General features: G+C 44.2%; 1 protein-coding gene across 4 annotated transcripts; it reads left to right on the top strand.

Moving 5' to 3' along the window:
* Positions 1 to 2,984: 2,984 nt before the first annotated feature.
* On the top strand, positions 2,985 to 17,604 carry Krt26 (keratin 26). Of its 4 annotated transcripts, none has more exons than XM_039086530.2 (8): positions 2,985 to 3,136; positions 9,113 to 9,195; positions 10,361 to 10,517; positions 10,640 to 10,801; positions 10,887 to 11,012; positions 11,961 to 12,178; positions 14,644 to 14,702; positions 16,256 to 17,604. In XM_039086530.2, the coding sequence occupies exons 1-8, from the start codon at positions 3,134 to 3,136 to the stop codon at positions 16,405 to 16,407; spliced, it is 960 nt and encodes a 319-aa protein (XP_038942458.1). In that variant the 5' UTR covers positions 2,985 to 3,133; the 3' UTR covers positions 16,408 to 17,604. The 4 variants fall into 4 exon arrangements, with proteins under 4 accessions (XP_038942458.1, XP_063125638.1, XP_063125637.1 ...); XM_063269567.1 differs by lacking the exon at positions 2,985 to 3,136 and adding an exon at positions 6,108 to 6,356; NM_001008823.2 differs by lacking the exon at positions 2,985 to 3,136 and adding an exon at positions 7,740 to 8,186 and having other exon boundaries at positions 16,256 to 16,844.
* Positions 17,605 to 18,897: the final 1,293 nt, after the last annotated feature.

Genomic DNA, 18,897 nt, shown 5'->3' with positions numbered 1-18,897 from the left:
TCCTTTTAGATTAGTGACATTCTTTGGCTTTCTCTCTGGTTTCAATAAACGCCTTCCTGTTGCAAGTTATCTTCCCTGGTTCTGGTCCGTCACTTCATCTTAAGTATACCGTCCCACAGAAACTAAATTCTACCCCTTAATTTTCTCTGTTTAATCTACTGATCTTTGCAAGTTGGGAACTGGTTGAATTCATATTGGTGGTAGTCACATGTGAGTTCAAGACTCAGTTGATATGGCAACTGGTTGAATACAGAGTGGTTTGGCACATGTCTATAAGATTTTGTCTTCCATCCTTCCAAGATGCTGGGCAAACATAGGCTGGGTGCTGGGCACTGAAAATAAAAACAGCTAATTGAAAATAAAACCCAGTTTCTGGAACTGGAGAGATGCTCAGTATCAGCTACTGGTTCAGTTCCCAGCACTCATGTGCTGACTCTTGAATTCCTGTAATTCCAAGGGACCCAATGTCCTCTTCCAGGCCTCCTTGGCCTACATACAGTGCATACAGTACTCTGTATACATACATGCTAGCAAAACATACACATAAAATACAAATAAGTAATCATTTTTAAAAAAACAGATCTTGAGTATAACAGACTAGTGGAAGTAAAAATAAGAAATTAAAAAGTCACAAACAGCCTAAACATAAAGGAAAAGGGGATTTTTTTAAGAGAAGAGAGAGAGGGGTTACATAAGAGGGAGCTGAAAGTATAAAAGCCAGAGTTAGCAGAAGACTGTGGTTCCTGGACATGACAGGGCTGCTATGCTCGGGAGCTCTGTGCACAAGACCCATGCAGTACTAAGCTACTCAAATCTCCAGCACTGATTGTGAAGGGAGCCATGGAGTCTCACCCACCCTCCCCCCAGCTAAGGAACTAGTGGCATGATGGCCGATAGGGGAGTGGAGGTGAAAGAGGAGGAGAAAGATGGTGAGAACTGGAGGATGGGGAGGAGCGCTGTGAAATACTGTCTTCTAGACTTCACATAGCTACTGTTTCCTGACCTCACAGCTCTATGTTGCATATGTGGCCATAGCTACCTACACAGGATCAAGTCAGCTATATTCCAGCAGAGATGGAGGAGGTGATTCACCAGGGCCTACCCCTTACAAAGGAGCTACTGGCAGTGGATGGTTACTAGGGAAGGGAGAATAACTCTTTGTTGAAGTTATGGCCATTGGTAGATTTCCATGCTCTCGAGGATGGTTCAACACCCATGTACATTTGGGCAGCATTAAAAAGACTTAGAAGGTGATGAAAGAAAAAACATGAAATCGGGAGAGAGTCATATTGTGGGTATAACAGTTACTTTTCTCATACAGTGATGTAATACCATGATTGAGACAACCTACAGACGAAAGACTCTGTTTTGGCTTGGACAGTTAGAGTCTATCACAATGCCAGGGCAAAGGTAGCAGGCAAGCACGAAGGCTGGAGTGGAATCCTGGTTTTTTGTTTGTTATTTGTTTTTGTTTTTTAATTTTTTATATTTCTAAGATTTTTTATTTTATTTATGTAAGTACACTGTAGCTGTCTTCAGACACGAGGGCATCAGAGCTACCATGTGGGTTGTTGGGAATTGAATTCAGGGCATCTGGAAGAACAGTTCTTGCTCTTAACTGCTGAGCCATCTCTCCAGCTCATGGAGCAGAATCCTTAGAACTGACATCCTGAACCACAAACCCAAAGAGAGAGTGACCTAAAAGTGATGAGCTTTAGGCTCTCAAATCCCACCCCCAGAGATGAACTTCCTCCAGCAAGGCCATGCTTCTCAAGCCTTCCCAAACTACTGTCATCAACTGGGGACCAAGCATTCAAATTGAGCCCAGGGTTATAAGGAACATTTCTCATTCAGACCACCATGTAGGGGATATAGGAATAATTGGAAGGGGAAAATAAGATTATATTTCATTATCTACCTGTATAAAATTCTCTAGATAAATAAAAATTAAAATTCATTAATGGAGAATAGTGACTGTGGATGTCATTTAGTTTGTAGAGTGCTTGACAAGCATGCACGGAACCCTCATTTCCATCCCAGCATCACATAAACCCGGGTGGGGTTGCACACACCTGTACTTACACTCTTGGACGTAGATGGAGGAGGACTAAAAGCCCAAGGACATTTTTAGCTACACAGAGAAGCCATCCTGGACTGCATGAGACCTAGCTTCAAAAATATAAGTAAGATAACACAAGATACCCGGGTGAACCTAAAAGTTAAAACACTTGACTTTTGAGTAACTGGCTTTTACATCCTATTCTCTTACGTCAAAACCAGAAGGGGGAAAAAGTCTCTTTCTGCATGTCTCCATAGTCAAAACTACTTAGCCACTGTAGAAGACAGTTCAGCAGGTTCTTACAAAACTAAACGCACTCTGATTGTCCGATTGAGCAAATGTCTGGAAACCACCGGATCCTTGCTCCTCCACCCAAAGGAGGTGAAAACACCTCCACACAAAACCCTGAGCAGGAGGAACTAGAGAGATGGCTCAGTGGTGAAGAGCATTCGCTGCTCTTCCAGAGGACTGGAGTCATGTTCCCAGCACCCGTGTCAGCAGACTCACAACGCGTCTGTAACACAAGAGATCCAACCTCCTCTTCTGGCCTCTGTGGGCATCGGCATACGTGTGACATAGACTCACACCTACTCAGACATGAGTGAAAATAAATCTCTTTTTAAAAAACTGTACAAAGATGTGTATAGTGAAATTATTAATTAATTAACAAAATTCAGGAGCAAACCAGATGCCCTTCAGTGGGTGGGTAAAAAAGAATAAATGACAGCAGATTCAGAGGTGGGGGGGGGTACTAACAAACCAGGGCTATCAAGCCAGGAAAAGACAGGAAACTTGAATGTGTGTTACTAAGTGAAAGAAGCTAATTTGGAAAGACTGCATCATGTAGGAGTCCAGCTCTCTGACATCCTGAAAAACACAAAACCATGGAAACAGTACACACAGGTCAGTGGTTGCCAAGGACTGAGAGAAGAGGATAAACAGTAGGGAAGGGGCAAAGGGATTCATGGGACTATTGAAAGTACTCTATATGCTACTTACCATGAGGGCAGGCAGGGGTCGGTATGTAATTGTCCAGCCAAAAGAATTCACCAAAAGTGAACACTAACATGATCCATGGTGAGTATGATATGTCAAGGTATCTTTGTGAACAAATGCTCTGCTCCAGAGAGGACTGTTACTGCGGGCCAGTGAGGGCTGTTGATAAGTTGGGCGTGATGTGGGGAGAGGGGAGTAGGTGGGATATTTTTGTACCTTTCTCTGAATTTCATTGTAAAATTAAAACCATTCTTAAAAACTCTTTACAGGGGGCTGGGGATTTAGCTCAGTGGTAGAGCGCTTACCTAGGAAGCGCAAGGCCCTGGGTTCGGTCCCCAGCTCCGAAAAAAAGAACAACAAAAAAAAAAACTCTTTACAGATTTTTTCTTTTTAATGACTAAAGAGTTAGCTCAGATTTCTTCAGTGGTTGAGATGTCTGATCATCAAGTCACCCAAAGGAAGGGAACAAACTCTTTCTACTGGAACCAAGTAGAGAGAATAGGTGGGTGTACTGGGTGTACTTGTGCCTTTTAAACTATAACTTCTAAGGAAGAATCAGCGATAACAGATAAGCACTAGGCTACGTCCTTGGTCCCCACAATAGCCCTATAAGGTGGATACTGTGGTCATCACCATGAATAAGGAAACTGAGTCAGAGACCAGTGGACTATTTTCCCAGAGTCACACAATTAATAACCGGAGGTGCTGGAATCCAGGTAGTCTGACTCACCACCCATGCTTAGCCACAACCTGACACCATGCTGGTGAGAACCAAGAGCTCTGAGGCTCCCCCTCCTTCTAGTGATAAAGGGGTTGCTAGCTCTAATTGTCTTCTCTTTCCCAAACCAGAGAAGCCATTAGGGGAGGAGCTAACACAACATAATCTGGTTCTCAGAAGAAACAGGAGGAATCTCGTCACAAAACAAACCACCCCTGTTCAAAAAAAGTGTTTTCCTGGTCAGGCAGGGTGGCTCAGTAGGTAAGGATGCTTGTCGCCAAAGTCTGATGACCTGAGTTAGATACCCAGGGTCCACATGGTGGAAGGAGAAAACTGATACCTGAAAGTTATCCTGTGATCTCTACATGCATATTACAGTGCATGCACACATGCTCACATGCACACACATAAACACACACGTACCACACAAACACACACATAAACACACACTAAATACATACAAACATACGTACATAAAAAGTTTTTTTATAAAAATGTTCTTCTAGGATAGTCAACAGAAATGAAAAATATGCATCTTTAAAGTTTTAGATTTCTTTTTCTTATTCCTTTGGTGTGAGTGTGGATGTTGGTGTAGGGACACACCATGGCGCACGTGTGAAAGTCAGAGGACAACTTGCTGGGCTTGTGAATGTAAGTCCTCTCCTTCCGCCATCTGGAATTGAACTTGTACCCTCGGGCTTGGCATCAAGTGCCTTTCCCTACTCAGGCATCTCACCAGTCCCTAGGATTTGCATTTTAACTGATGGAACACTGGAAACTAAACAGTTTATGCGCAGTCAGGTCCTTAGAGGAAGACAGACAAGTAAAACTTCATCTGGAAATGAGACATCGAAGCAGCATGGAGGTTCAAGTTCAATTCAGTTTAGTTTCTTTAAATACCAGCCTCATGCATGGAAGGCACTTCAGTACTTACTAGCAGAGTCTCAAGAAACGACGGCTGACACACCAGCAGGTGTGAACACTGCTTTCCAGCCGTGAACGCACAATCTGAAGAAACAAAGGCACCGATAGAAGTGACCTGGGAATCCATTCTAGTCATCTTAAGTTTCCAGAAAAGCAGAAATATAATTATAATAATAATAATGATGATGATAATAATATATAAATAAAACAGATTTAGCCTTTTAAAGTTTTAGTTTAGAGGGATGGAGAAATGGCTCAACCATTTGAGCATTTGACCATTGAGCACTGGCTGGTCTTGCAGAGGACCTGGGTTCAATTCCCAGCATCTACCCGGCAGCTCACAACCATCTGTAACTCCAGTTCCAAGGGCAAGGGGCCCAACATCTTCTTCAGATCTCTATGGTGCCCAGACATACCTGCAGACGAAACATTCCTACACATGAAAAATTTAAACTTTAAAGAGTATTGGTTTGCGGGAAATCTGGGATGACGAGAAGGAGGAGATTCATCCTACTCCTAAGCAGCAACCATGTTTCCAGGGGGTCCGTGGTCATCCATGCTGCCATGATACCGAGCTCTGTGATCTACGTGGCCGTGGTGTTTCCACAGCCTACTCATCTGCAAAATAGTTCTAATAACATATGCTTGACTTAGTTCACAAGAGATAAGTTAATTAGTATTTATAAGCTACCTGAAGATTAAGCAGACTGTGTTAATAACACTTTGCAGTCTCGTTAGAACTCTTATCTTAAAAAAAAAAAAAACTCAAGTCTCATAAACTATTTCTCTGCCAACACACTGTCTTGGTTGTCTCATTCATGGGAAACACTGGCAAAAACTGTAAAAATCCGGCCAGTCACAAGCAAAATCACTAATAATTCTCTGGATATAACGTCTAAATCTTATGGTATGACGCTATGATCCCAATTACGATTCTGTATGAATTGTTTTTAAATATGTGTGCTTGTTTAGCTCACGCATTCTTGTCCACTTGGATAGCTTTTGTCTTGCAGTGACAAACACCCGATACTTCTCAAACTTCAATGCCTACAACATTAAAAAGTTTCATCCGGGAGAGAACTCATGCTTCGAAACTAAACTGGTAATCAGTCAACCGATCAATTTGTACCCACCATGGGTGATGGGTCCAACCCGTCCCTGTCCGATGTGTCCACCTTATTATAATAATACAAATAATTAACATTTGTCTGTGCCCTTCAGACTGTCTTCTAGCCATTCATTATTGGAGCTGCTCCTTGAAGCCTTCGCCTGACACTGTGGGATGTGATTATGTTCGTTTGTTCCCAGGGAAGAGACGCACAAAGAGGCTGGCTGGCTTCCCTAGGGCTTTGTGGAAAAGAAGAAAGTGGCGGCTTCCCCATGGCAACCAGTCTCCTTCCCCATGGCAACCAGTCTCCTAGGTACCAGGTCACAGGTTTCCTAGATCGCGATGGAAACAGCCCTCTCCTCCACATATTTTGTTCCCCGCTAATCAATGCGAAGCTCAGACCTTAAAGTTACAATGCTTTACGTACAAAGATGAAAGCCAGAGAACCACGACAGGAGAAGGCAGGGTAGGGCACGCCTGTGATTTCGGCATTTGGGAAGGCGGAGGCATGAGGAGGACCAGACAAGTTCAACGTCAGATTGGTCTATACGGTAAGTTCCAGGCCAGCCAGAGCTATAAAATGAGACTGTATCTCAAAATTAATTTTTAAGGAAAAAGGGAAATCAAAACATCTTACCAGACACAGCAGCATATAGCTGCGGTACCAGCACTCCCACAGCTGAGAGGGGAGAACTGGAGTTCAAAGCCACCCTGAGCTACCTGAGACCCATTCCAAATGGTCAACAAAAAAGAAAGAAACTCTCAATACAAATCCCGCCAAAACCACATATTTATAAACTTTAGCAAAGCTAATACGCACAGAACTTCTGTTAATCGCTTCTGACGTACTACAAACAAGTGTCAGGGGCTGGTGAGACATCTCAGTAAAGCCTTTACCATGCAAGTGTGAGGACATGAGTTTGATTCCCCCAGGAGCCTAGTGGAAAAGCCAAGAGCTTGGGCATGCATCTGCCATCCCAGTACTGGGTAGGCAGAGACATGTTGATCCTGGGGCTTCCTGGCCAGCAAGCCTTGCCTACCTCACAAGCTCCAGACCAATGAGACCTCATCTCAAAAACTGAACAGGAGGGCTGGAAAGATGGTTCAGTGGTTAAGAGAACTGTCTGCTCTTCCAGAGGTCCTGAGTTCAATTCCCAGCAACCACATGGTGGCTCACAACCATCTGTAATGAGATCTGATGCCCTCTTCTGGTGTGTCTGAAGACAGTGACAATGTACTCTTATAAATAAAGTAAATAAATATTTTTTTTAAAAAAAAGGAAACAGGATGGATGACAGAACCACTCCTAAAGTTGTCCTCTAGCCTCTACACTTTACGTACATGTACACACACATGCACCTGCACATGCAAACACCCATTAACGTGAATATGCATGCACCTGAAAAAATAGATCAGTTCAGAAATTCTTATTGGCAAAAGATAAGGAGTTTCTGTCTCAATAAGAAGGGAACAGCTCAGTAAAATAGGGACAATTGAGATATTCTATTCTAGTGCATTTCTACACAGGGAGCAATTATTTCCAACGTGAATTCTTTGTTGCGTGGGATGGGGTCTCTCCACCCTTTTTCCAGGGGTCAAAAGAATGTAAATTCTCACCTTGGTAACACAAGTAATGGTTTTTTTCCCTCTGTAATCTCTGGGGCTGTGATTTAGTGTTAGTAACACTGTAAAACTATGAATTAGGATCACAGTCTCTGGCACCTTTTTCATATATAAAAAAATATCCTCCGGGCACCTTGCCACCTACCGGACACTATTAAAAATCACCCACTTATGAGAAACAGCAATTAGGATATGAATAACGTTTTATTACAGATCGGCATGGCTAAGATTGAGTCCTATAAAAGCCAGTGGAGCTGTCGGCCCATGGAGGATAAACTTCGGCTTTGTGCCTCTCTGGGGAAAGGCTGCCGTGCTGTGCTGTCGCCATGTCTTTTCGATTTTCAGGGGGATCCAGGGTCTGTTCTCGAGCTGGGTCGGTCAGGCTGTCCAGGGGAGGGGCAGGCTTTGTGGCCGGGAATGTGTGTGTTGGGCCGGGAGCAGAAAGCAGTTTTTCTTGCACCCTTGCGGGGATCTCTTCTGGAGGAAGCTTTGGCAATGAGGGGTCGAGTCGGGGAAATAGCGTTGGCTTCATTAACAACGAGCCAGGACTCTTCTCTGGGAACGAGAAGGTGGCCATGCAGAACCTCAATGACCGTCTGGCATTGTACCTGAACCATGTGAGCTCCCTGGAGGAGGCCAACACGGACCTGGAGAAGAAGATTGAAGACTGGTATGAGAAGTGCAGGCCTGGTAAGGGCCGTAGACTGGACCATGACTGCAGCCGGTATTTCCCAGTCATTGAGGATTTGAAACGACAAGTAAGAAATGCAGAGTCCCATACTGTGGCTAGAGGCATGGGGGCGGGCTTAACTAAAAGCTAATCAGCCGTGAGGTGTGGTGGCTCACATCAGACATCCCAGCGACTGCAGAGGCTGAGACAGGAGGATCACAAGGCCGAGAGGGCCCGGGAGCCTAGAGACCCTATCTCAATTTAAAAAAAAAAAAAAAAAAAAGGCTAGGAATATAATAGAATTTTTCCCAGCATGCCTGTGACTGAGTTCAATCTCCAGTACCATGAATATGCTTAATTAGTTAATTAATTCATTTCAAATGTACTTAGCAAGTTTATGGGATGTGGAATTTGCTCACTCTCTGTTCCCAAAGTTGAGGGTGGCACCTGACCAAAAAAAAAAAAATGTAGAATCAATAGTGGATGAGAAATAGCTTCGGAATCAACATAATTGATTGTATATACAGCCCTGTAATCCCAGCCACTCCAGAGGCTGGAGCACGGGGGAATCACAAGTTTGAGGGCGGACTTGGTAATTTAATAAGATCCTGTTTCAAAAGAAAAAAATTAAAATGGGAGCAAGGGGTGTAGTTCGTTAGCAGAGTGCTTGCCCAGCGTGTGCATGGCTTCTAGGTTCAATGTCCAGCACCACAAGGATGGTGCATGACTTATTTTGTTTTGACCTTTAACTCAAACTTTTTGATGAATGACAGGGAAGTTTTCAGTGGGCCTTTTTATTATCTGAATAAAAGAATGGCTGGGCTTTTGTTGGTGGCGGTGTTGGTGGCTGGTTGGTTGCTCTCCTCTAATACGCTAAGCCAAGAGCTCTACCGCTGAGTTACACCCCAAAACCAAGTTTCCTTGACCATCCAAACAAGATGCAAATGCCTGAGACCGGTTCCCACTGACGCTGGAATGAATGTCCTTTGACGTTTGTCCGTTTGTCCCATTCAGATCCTGTCTATGACCACCTGCAATGCCAACCTTGTCCTTCAAAATGACAACGCCAGACTCACGGCAGATGACTTCAAGATGAAGTAGGTGAAAGTGGACGGATTATCATTAACAGTGGCTGAAAGACCACAGCTGCACTAGAGAATGTATCTTTCGCTTTTAAAAACCTATTTGTGTGTGTGTGTGTGTGTGTGTGTGTGTGTGTGTGTGTGTGTGTGTGTGTTTTAGTTTATGCACTTGAGTGTTCTACCTGTATATGTGTCTGGGCAGGACTTGTGTGCCTTGTACCTTTGGAGGCCAGAAGGAAGCATCGAGTCCACTAAAACTGGAGTTACAGACAGTTGTGAGCCACCGTGTGGGTGCTGGGAGCCAAAAGTGGGTCCTCTGAAAAAAGCAGTCTGTGCTCTTAACCACTGAGCCATCTCTCCAGCCCTCCAAACTAAATTAGTATAATGAAGCCATTCTATTCTAGATCAAGAAAGAAGTAAACATTAATACATCCTTATAAAGAAGATCTATCATAAATTTTTATAAATCTGACACTATATTATTCTGACATGCTATTAGATGGCAAAGATCAACTGTAAAGAAATGACACCTCTAAAATAATGTACTTCTAAGGCCTGGGATGTCACGAAAGGGTTTGTCACAAGAACATGAGGATCTACCTAAGTTCAGACCCCCAGCATCCACATAAAAAGAAGGGACCCGAACACACATGTAAATCCAGTGCTGGTGAGATGGAGACAGGGCCAGGCAGTGGTGGTCTGTGCCTTTAATCCTATCATTCCAGAGGCAGAGGTAGGCAGGTATCTGTAAGTTCAAGGCCAGCCTGTTCTACATACTGAGTTGCAGGACAGCCAGAAGGATACACAGAGAGACCCTGTAACAAAAACCCAGGGGTGAGGGGAGACAGGAGAGGCTTGCTAGCTAGCAAGTCTAGACAAACTGGTGAGCTCCAGCTTCATCGAGAGACCCTGTCTCAGAAAAGAAGGGAGAGAGATATTGAGAAAGATACCAATATTGATCTCTCACCTCCACATACACATGCCCATGCAAACACATACGGGGGGGGGGGGGGGATGTACCTATAAGCTAATAGATATCTCAAACTATTTTAATAATTTGACATTGCAAGAAACCTCAGAAATACATGCAGAACCAGAATATGCCCTTGGTACCCAACGTGCCTTTATAAGTTGTACCTGTTGGTAATCCCAACCCTAAAACACCTTCACATCCTTTAAGGTATGAAAATGAACTGGCCCTGCACCAGAGTGTTGAGGCGGACACCAACGGTCTTCGCAGAGTGTTGGACGAGCTGACGCTGTCCACAACCGACTTAGAAATACAACGTGAGGCTCTGAGCGAGGAGCTGACGTACCTCCAAAAGAACCATGAGGAGGTAAGGAAGAGCCTTGCACACCGATTTCCCTCCTCAAGCCCTCTAATCATTCGCCATCATATCCAGGATGTGGATATCAATCAAAAACCTCCCCCTGGGTATTAATGTTTACCCTTTTCCAGGAAATGGGAGTTCTGCAAAATGCATCAGGGGGGAACATCAATGTGGAGATGAACGCGGCCCCAGGCCTAGATCTAACCGCCATGTTGAACAACATGAGGGCCGAATATGAAGATTTGGCTGAGCAGAACCGGAAAGATGCAGAGGCCAGTTTTAAAGAGAAGGTACGCCTGCGGCCGGTGACACCAGAGGGGCTCGTTTGGCAAACAATCAAGCGGGCTACTAACCCTTCTGACGATTCCTCTTCAGAGTGCATCGCTGCAGCAACAGATTTCAGACGACGCAGGAGCAATCACGGCGGCCAGAAACGAGCTGATGGAACTGAAACGCAATCTGCAGACTCTGGAGATAGAACTTCAATCCATCACGGCTATGGTACGTGAGAACGGAACTGAAGGCGTGCGCGTCTGCGCTCTTTGCGCTACTGCAGCAAAACACCTCGCTCAGGATGTTTTGTAAAGAAAGGGGGTTTATTTACTCACCCAAGTAGTGCGGCCCCAAAGGTGCTAAGAGCCCTCTCTGGCTACACCACATCATAGCAAGTGGAATCGTGGCAGAAAACTGAGCATCGTGAGACCGGAAGCTAGAGCACAGGGAGTGCCCACGCTCAACTGTTCTAAAATAGCCCTCTCTGGAGAGCTAACTAGTGTCCGACTAGAACTAAATTGATTTACTCCTGGAGCCCTGGGTGACTTAATCTCTCACTAGCCCCACCTCTTAAAGGTCTCCACTTACCTTAATGTCACAACATTGGGACCGAGCCCCTCATACATAAATCCTCGAGTGGACATACCCAAACCACACATAACACCTAACATTGCATTTGCATAGGTAAGTAAATGATATCTCATGTCTATAAGAGTTTTGTCTGCATGTATATGTGTGCATCATTTATGCATCTGGTGACTGTAAGGCTCAGAAATGGACGTTAAATCCCCTGGAGCTAGAATTACAGTCTCTGGAGAGGCACCAGGAAGCTGCTGGGAGCCCAGGTCCTCTGCTAGAGCAGTAACTGTTCTTAACTGTGGAGCTGTCTCTCCAGCCCCTACAAGATGAATATTTACAACATTAAATATTAGTCTACATAATTAAACAACCACCATATGTTATATTAAATATCAGAAATTCTGTCCATACGCACTACTTCTGACATGGCATTCCCAAACCTTGACATGCTTTTCTCGGTGAACCCCACCCGTTCTGATTTTTTAACTGAGAATAGGCACACCTCGCGCTAACACCCCCTTCCACCTCAAGAATGTTTCAGCATGGACATGTCGCCCTCTCTTGCCTCATTCAAGCCTCACTCTGCTTTTTCTTCAGAAACAATCCTATGAAAGTTCATTGGCCGAGACCGAAGGGAATTACTATGCGCAACTCCAGCAGATCCAGGAGCAGATTGGGCTGCGGGAGGAGCAGCTGCAGCAGACCAGAACGGAGACGGAGAGCCAGAAACTGGAGCACGAGCAGCTGCTCGGCATCAAAACGTGTTTGGAGAAGGAAATTGATACATACTGCAACCTACTAGACCGAGAGGAACAGTGAGTACCAATGTCTGACACAACTAACTGCACAGGAGCTGGGTTTCTATGTGGTTATTATACATTTGTTACATGTTATGTAATGTAGTATGTGCTTGCTACAGTAGATTACGGCATATTTAGTATATCTTCAATTTAACTTGCAATACATAGCATACACGGTACATCCTATAACTTCATAAAAACCATATATATACATATATAATATATATATATATTCAACTATGTCATTATTGCATACAATGAAATTAAAACAGACAGGAAATTAAAATCCAAAACTCAGGTTTCTTTTGGCTTAAGTGTTGTGGTGTTGTTGCTAATAATGATGATGATGGTGATGAAGGTGGTGGTGAGGGTGGTGATGATGATGGTGCTGGTAATAATGATGGTGGTGATGGTGGTGGTAATGATAGTAGTGGTGATGGTGATGATGATGGTGGTGGTGATAGTGATGATGATGGTGGTAATGATGGTAGTGGTGATGGTGATGATGATGGTGGTGGTGATAGTGATGATGATGGTGGTAATGATGGTGGTGGTAATGATGGTAGTGGTGATGGTGGTGGTGGTGGTGGTGGTGATGGTGATGACAATTTCTGAGACAGTATCTCATTATGTAGTCTAAACCCTTAACTCTGTGATTTTCCTATCTCAGTCTCCTAAGTACTGGGATTATGGGCATGGGCCACACATACATCCTAGAAATCAAAGATCTAAGTATGGAAAACATCTGCATGCATAATTTATATAAAGAACAATTAAAAACAAAATACTTGGTCATCCCAGTATCTGGTCCAAGGAAAAGTTTGCTTTCTTTTATGTTTATGTTTAAATACATTTCTTAAAAACTAACTTGTTTTATCACTTCGGTGGTTACCCCACCTATACCCTCTGTCCAAGCTCAGAATGAGGATTAAGAATATCTCACTGGGGGCTGGAGAGATGGCTCAGTGGTTGAGAGCACTGGCTGCTCATCCAGAGGTCCTGAGTTCAATTCCCAGCAACCACATGGTGGCTCACAACCATCTGTAATGGGATCTGACATCCTCTTCTGTCTGAAGCAGGCATACATGCAAATAGAGTGCTCATATACATAAATAAATAACTCTTTAAAAAAATCCCACTGCATTGGTGGTACAGCAGTGAACATAGCCATCTCCTGAGAAGATGTTATAGAGAAACTATCAGAGTTTGTTAGCCAAGATCCCAAAAGCCCCAGAATTGCAGTCTCGGTTGTGAGTCATGTCCCAAGTGAATTTGAACATGTAATTAACCCTCTTTGGACCACAGTTACCTTTTTGCTAAAGTTGTAAACACAGTAAAATCATACTCTGTTCTCAGTCACAGCATATCCCTATGCAGACAAAACATCTTGAGAGAGGCTGACACTAAACCAGGCCATCAGTTACTAAACACTGGCCCATGTTCATACCATGTGTTAATAGCTGCCTTCTGCAGTCTCTGAGGCCAGGGGGAGCCCTCAGCAGACTGCTGGTGGTGGTGGTGGTGGTGGTGGTGGTGGTGGTGGTGGTGGTGGTGGTGGTGGTGGTGGTGGTATTTTGTCTTCAATACATCCCACTACAGTTCCCCCTCCTTCCACTCCTCCCAGTCCCCACTCTACCCTCCACATCTCCCCTCTCTCATAGATCCACTCCTCCTCTGTTTCCCAGGGATATCCACCAAATACAGCATAACAAGATACAATAAAACTAGGCACAAACCCTCATATCAAGGCTGGACAGGGCAGCCCAGTAGACGTTGGCAGTATAGTGGTGGACACAGCTGCCTTGCAGACTATTCTAAGAGAAGCCAGCAGTGATGGCTCCCTCCTTGGTATCTGGAGACCATTCATTCTTCTCTTAACATATAGTACCTTTTAGGCACTGTTAAGCATAATGCTTTACGTGAATGTGTTGTCTTTCTAACACTATAAACTACTGTGTTTCTTAGGTCTTTATTTCTCTACAGCACCCAACCTACCTCTTAGAGGAGGCATTGAACCGTTGAATAAAAAGTCAGAACACAAGCTTGGGACAGATGCCCTTGTTGCTAGATAAAAGAGACGATATCCAGCCATAAACATCCATTAATCTCTTCTCACTGTGCCGAAGTCACCAAAAGCTTATTAACATCCCTTTAAAATAAAACAATTTAAAACTTACTGAAAGTAGAACTCTGAAATTATTATTTCTGGGGGTGGAGAGAGATGGCTCAGCAGTTAAAAACCAGTTCAACTCCCAACACCCATGTCAGATAAATCACAACCAAGTGTAACTCCAGATCCAGGGGAACTAATGCCCTCTTCTGGATTCGCCTGGCAACTGCATCTATGTGGATGCACACACACATACATAAACAAAACTAAAAATAATTTTAAAAAAAGAAACCCTGTAATTTCCAACTCACAATCATTTATTTGCTTCCAATTGAAAGGAAAATATAATAACCTACCCCTTTCTTCACAGAAAAAGTGAATCCACAGGTTACAAACCAAAGGATCGCAAGCCTGCAAGCGAAGTCAATGGTACGGAAGAGATTTTACTTGGTGTAATATTGTGTGTGTGTGTGTGCATGTGCATGTGCACATGTATGCATCCTAGCACGTGTGTGCCTGCTGTGCATGGATGGGTAGGGCAAAGATCAACCTCGGGTGCCTTTCTCAAATGCTCTCCACTTTGTTCTTTTGAGACAATCTCTCGCAGGTCTGGAACTTGTCAATCTGGCCAGGCTGGCTGGCCAGTGAATGCCCAAGGATCCTCCTGTCTCAGCTTCTCCAGTGCTGGGATTGCAAGTGTGCCCTACTGTGCCTGGCTTTTGTATGTGCACGCCCGGGGATTAGACTTGGTTCCTAACACTCCCACAGCAGGAACGTCAGTTACCCAGCCTGAATGATCCTGTTAAACCCCCTCAGCTTTATTAACCGACCATCCTATGTGTTAACTAAAAAAATTGTTTTCAGTTTAGATCTAGTGAGTGGACCAGCGAGGTCACTGTGACTTGACTGACTGATTGATTGATTGATTGATTTTTAACTAGAGTTTTGCTAGGTAGCTCAAACTGGCCTGGAACTCAGTCTTTTTGCCTTGGCCTATCACACGTGAGGATTACAGATGTGCACCACTATACTAATCACCTGACGATTCTTAGTATTTATATCTCACATCCCTGTAGAACAGATGTGTTTAAATTATAAAATTTAATTTGTTGTGAAGGACAAATCCTCGAGCATCTTTACTGCTTAGAATGCATTGTTTTTAAGTTTTACTGCTTATTTAAAAAAGTGCTAAAATTTTAAGTCACTAAAATAAAAGAAGCTGGTATTTAAAGAAGGCAACAGTTCTGGCCCGGTGATTCAGGCCTATGATCCTGAGTACTTGGGAGACTGTAGCCGGACGTTTGTAGATTCTGGACTTGTCTGGGTCACAAAGCGAGTTGAAAACCAGTTTGAGTGATTTAATGAAACTCTTCTCTCAAAATAAAGAACGAAACCAGGGATAGATATAAGTGAGAGACAAGAATCCTGGTCTAGTATATTTTTGAGTATCTGGGTTCAACCTCCAGTTCTAAAAGGAAGAGGGGGCAGGGAGAAAGGGGGAAAGGAACAGTGGGGGAAGGAGGGATAGAAGGAAGGAAGGGAGGAAGGGAGAAAGGGAGAAGGCATTGACTATTTCAGACCTACATTTACCTGATGCCTAGAGTCTCTCGCTGGTCTGGAGCTTGAAAATACATACTTCATTTGTGCTTTCAAACACCCTTTGCACACAGACAGACAGACAGACACACACACAAATACACAGAGAGAGGGGGTTAGAGAGGGAGAGGAGAGGGAGTTTGAGGGGGAGGAGAGGAGGAGGAGGAGGAGGAGGAGAGAGAGAGAGAGAGAGAGAGAGAGAGAGAGAGAGAGAGAGAGAACATTCAATCAGGCCTGGCTCTTATTAAGAACTGACCCCAAACATAGCATTGTATCTCAATTTTCTTCAAACTCACAAAAGAAACACTTGAAATACATACCTGCCATGGCTAGGTGCCTCTCCCCTGTCAAGACTGACCACTGAACTTTCCCTAACTTCATTTTAGACTCAGCAGAAGAAACGTTTGCCAGAACAGTGGCTGAAGAGCTAGATCAGCTTGGCAACCTCCTTTCACTTCGAGTGCACTCCGTGGAAGAAAAATCCTCTAAGATCAGCAATATCACCATGGAGCAGTGGCTGCCTTCCAAAGCCCCGTGAGGCCAGCAAGATGGTTCACCAGACAAGACGCTGCCTCTGCGAAATCCCTCTGCTCAAGAAAAATCATCCATGCCTGCTCCTATGAGCCAAACGACTAGACTCAAGTTTCCTTTTCTTCTTCCTCTTCTCACGCGGTTGTGGGCAACGCAGACGGAGGCACTAGGACCCTTGGCTTTGACAGAGAAAAGAATTTCATGGACAGACAATGTGAAGCAGAATTGGAGATTTACTAAAAGGCCATTTTTCACTTAGATCTAAAGCATGGCAGTCGATAGAGAGGTGTCCGGGACAGGGGTGAGATAGACCCAAGCATCAGTGTGGGCTTCTCCCCGGAAAGTCACGCTTAAGTGTCTTTAGCAAAGGTATATATAGAACTTTGGTACCTCTCAGGTCATATCTCTAAGGGTTACAGGAATCAGCCCTCTTCTTTAACATTGCTCGAAGGGTGCGGCTGAGAAGGTTTAAACTTAAAACTAATTTCCTTCAGTAAACCAGGTTGTAAGATAGATTGATGGAGGTGTTGTTGTGCTGTAGAGCGAGAAAGGAGTGTTAGAAACTCAGGGTGATACACATGCTGGTCATGAGGAAGTACGATTTAGCTTGTCGGGTGTCTCTCGAGAAGGATGTGCACAATGTCCGTTGTGTACAGTGTCAGTTGTGTAGTATGTCTTTTATGTACTGTGTCAGTTGTGTACTGTGTCAGTTGTGTATTGTGTCTGTTGTATACAGTGTCAGTTGTGTATTGTGTCTGTTGTATACTGTATCTGTTGTATACAGTGTCAGTTTTGGACAATGTCAATTGTGTATTGTGTCTGTTGTGTACAGTGTCAGTTGTGTATTGTGTCTGTTGTGTACAGTGTCAGTTGTGTATTGTGTCTGTTGTGTACAGTGTCAGTTGTGTACTTTGTTGTGTATCTGTTGTGTACTTTGTCTCAGGCCATTTGGGCTGCATCCGCATTTCCGATGGGATTTCCGATGTTTCTGGCCTTTCTTGGGAGAAGAGTCAGGTCAGCCTCTGAGATGAAAAGCATAATGTTTCTCATCCTTTTCTTCCCGTGTCCCCATGAAGTTCCTATCTGTCTACCCAGCCCAGTGCTTTGGTAAGCCTTTCCTAGAAATGGGGCAACCTCGGTAGCTCCTGATTTTATTTTGTGAACCTTTGGCCACTTCATAAAGAGCTCTTCTGTTGCTAATGAATTAGTTTTAAGTATCTGCTTCTTTTTGGTTTCCACGGCTGACCCCCACATGACTATGCCAAGGATGTAATAACACTGTGCTTCACCCTGATGTCCCATTTGCCTCAATAACAACAGAAAGGACACTAGTCCTAACCTTGGGTCCCAAACCCCAGTTTACTGTGTAAACGTCCTATTCGGTCTTCTATGGGTGTAGAAGATAATGTATCCATAGATCGTTATGGTTCATTCACACTTCTGATGCTTAGATGAATGATCAGGGAAAGTTTCTGAGCCTGGTGAGGTCTCCTTCAACTTTGGAATGCATGTGTCTTTCCCCTCCAACCCCACGGTGATGACTAAGCAAACCTAGAACTCAAGCAGGAGGTCTTACTGACAGCCTCTGTGCACAAGACCATGCCTGACACTACGCAGTGAACAACCCTTAACAGAGAAACTCACAACTCATCAAAGCACAGAGAATAACATCCTGCAGGGCTCAGTCATATATGGACCATCTATATCACATCCCTGGATCCAAGGTTCAGGGACCATCTCAGAAGATGGAGAAAGACTCTAAGAGCCAAAAGCCATAGAGGACCAGACTGAAACAGGCAGGACCACTGCACCCATGAACTCACAGCAGCTGTAGTTGCCCACACAAGATGAACACAATATCAAGCCAGTCATCAAACATGAATGAAACAGGGAGGAGTTCACAAGCCCCACCCCCCAACCTTAGCTGAGGCACTACTGACGGGTGATGGCTTCCAGGAGTAGGAGAAGATATGACCCCTGTTAAGTAGATCATCTCCAAGCCCATATGCATATGAGAAGCACAAATTTGATTCAACTGGTGGGGGGGGATGAAGTTGGGAGGGGGCTGGAACATGGGTCTGGTTGCGCACACCTTTAATCCCCACACTCATTAAAGCAAGGTGAGAGAGTCCTAAGTGTGAGGACAGCCTGCACCCGCAGCCAATTCTAGGCTGGCCTAATATATGAAACCCTGTCCAAGGAAAAGAATAAGGAAGGGGAAAAGGAGGAGTGACCAGGACCGACATTCATTCTTCAGTGACAAACCCTGAGGACCAGGGGATGAGAAGACAAGGAAACAGGTAAGTTTAGAACTGGGAGGTTTGCTATGTCTTATGCGAAGCAAGCTTATTAAGGAGTACAGCACCTTGTGTGCTATTCCCATGGGAGGAATTAGAGTCAGTAGAAAATAACATACAATGGGACAAAGCCAGTATGAGGCTAATGAAGTAACGGTGCGCAAAAAGAACACGGGGTTTCCGAAACAACATTATAGACC

This window comes from Rattus norvegicus, chromosome 10 (genome assembly GCF_036323735.1).
Source record: "Rattus norvegicus strain BN/NHsdMcwi chromosome 10, GRCr8, whole genome shotgun sequence".
Taxonomy (NCBI): Eukaryota; Metazoa; Chordata; class Mammalia; order Rodentia; family Muridae; genus Rattus; species Rattus norvegicus.
The sequence above is the reverse complement of the archived record's forward strand: the minus strand, read 5'-3'. Positions and strand labels throughout refer to the sequence as shown.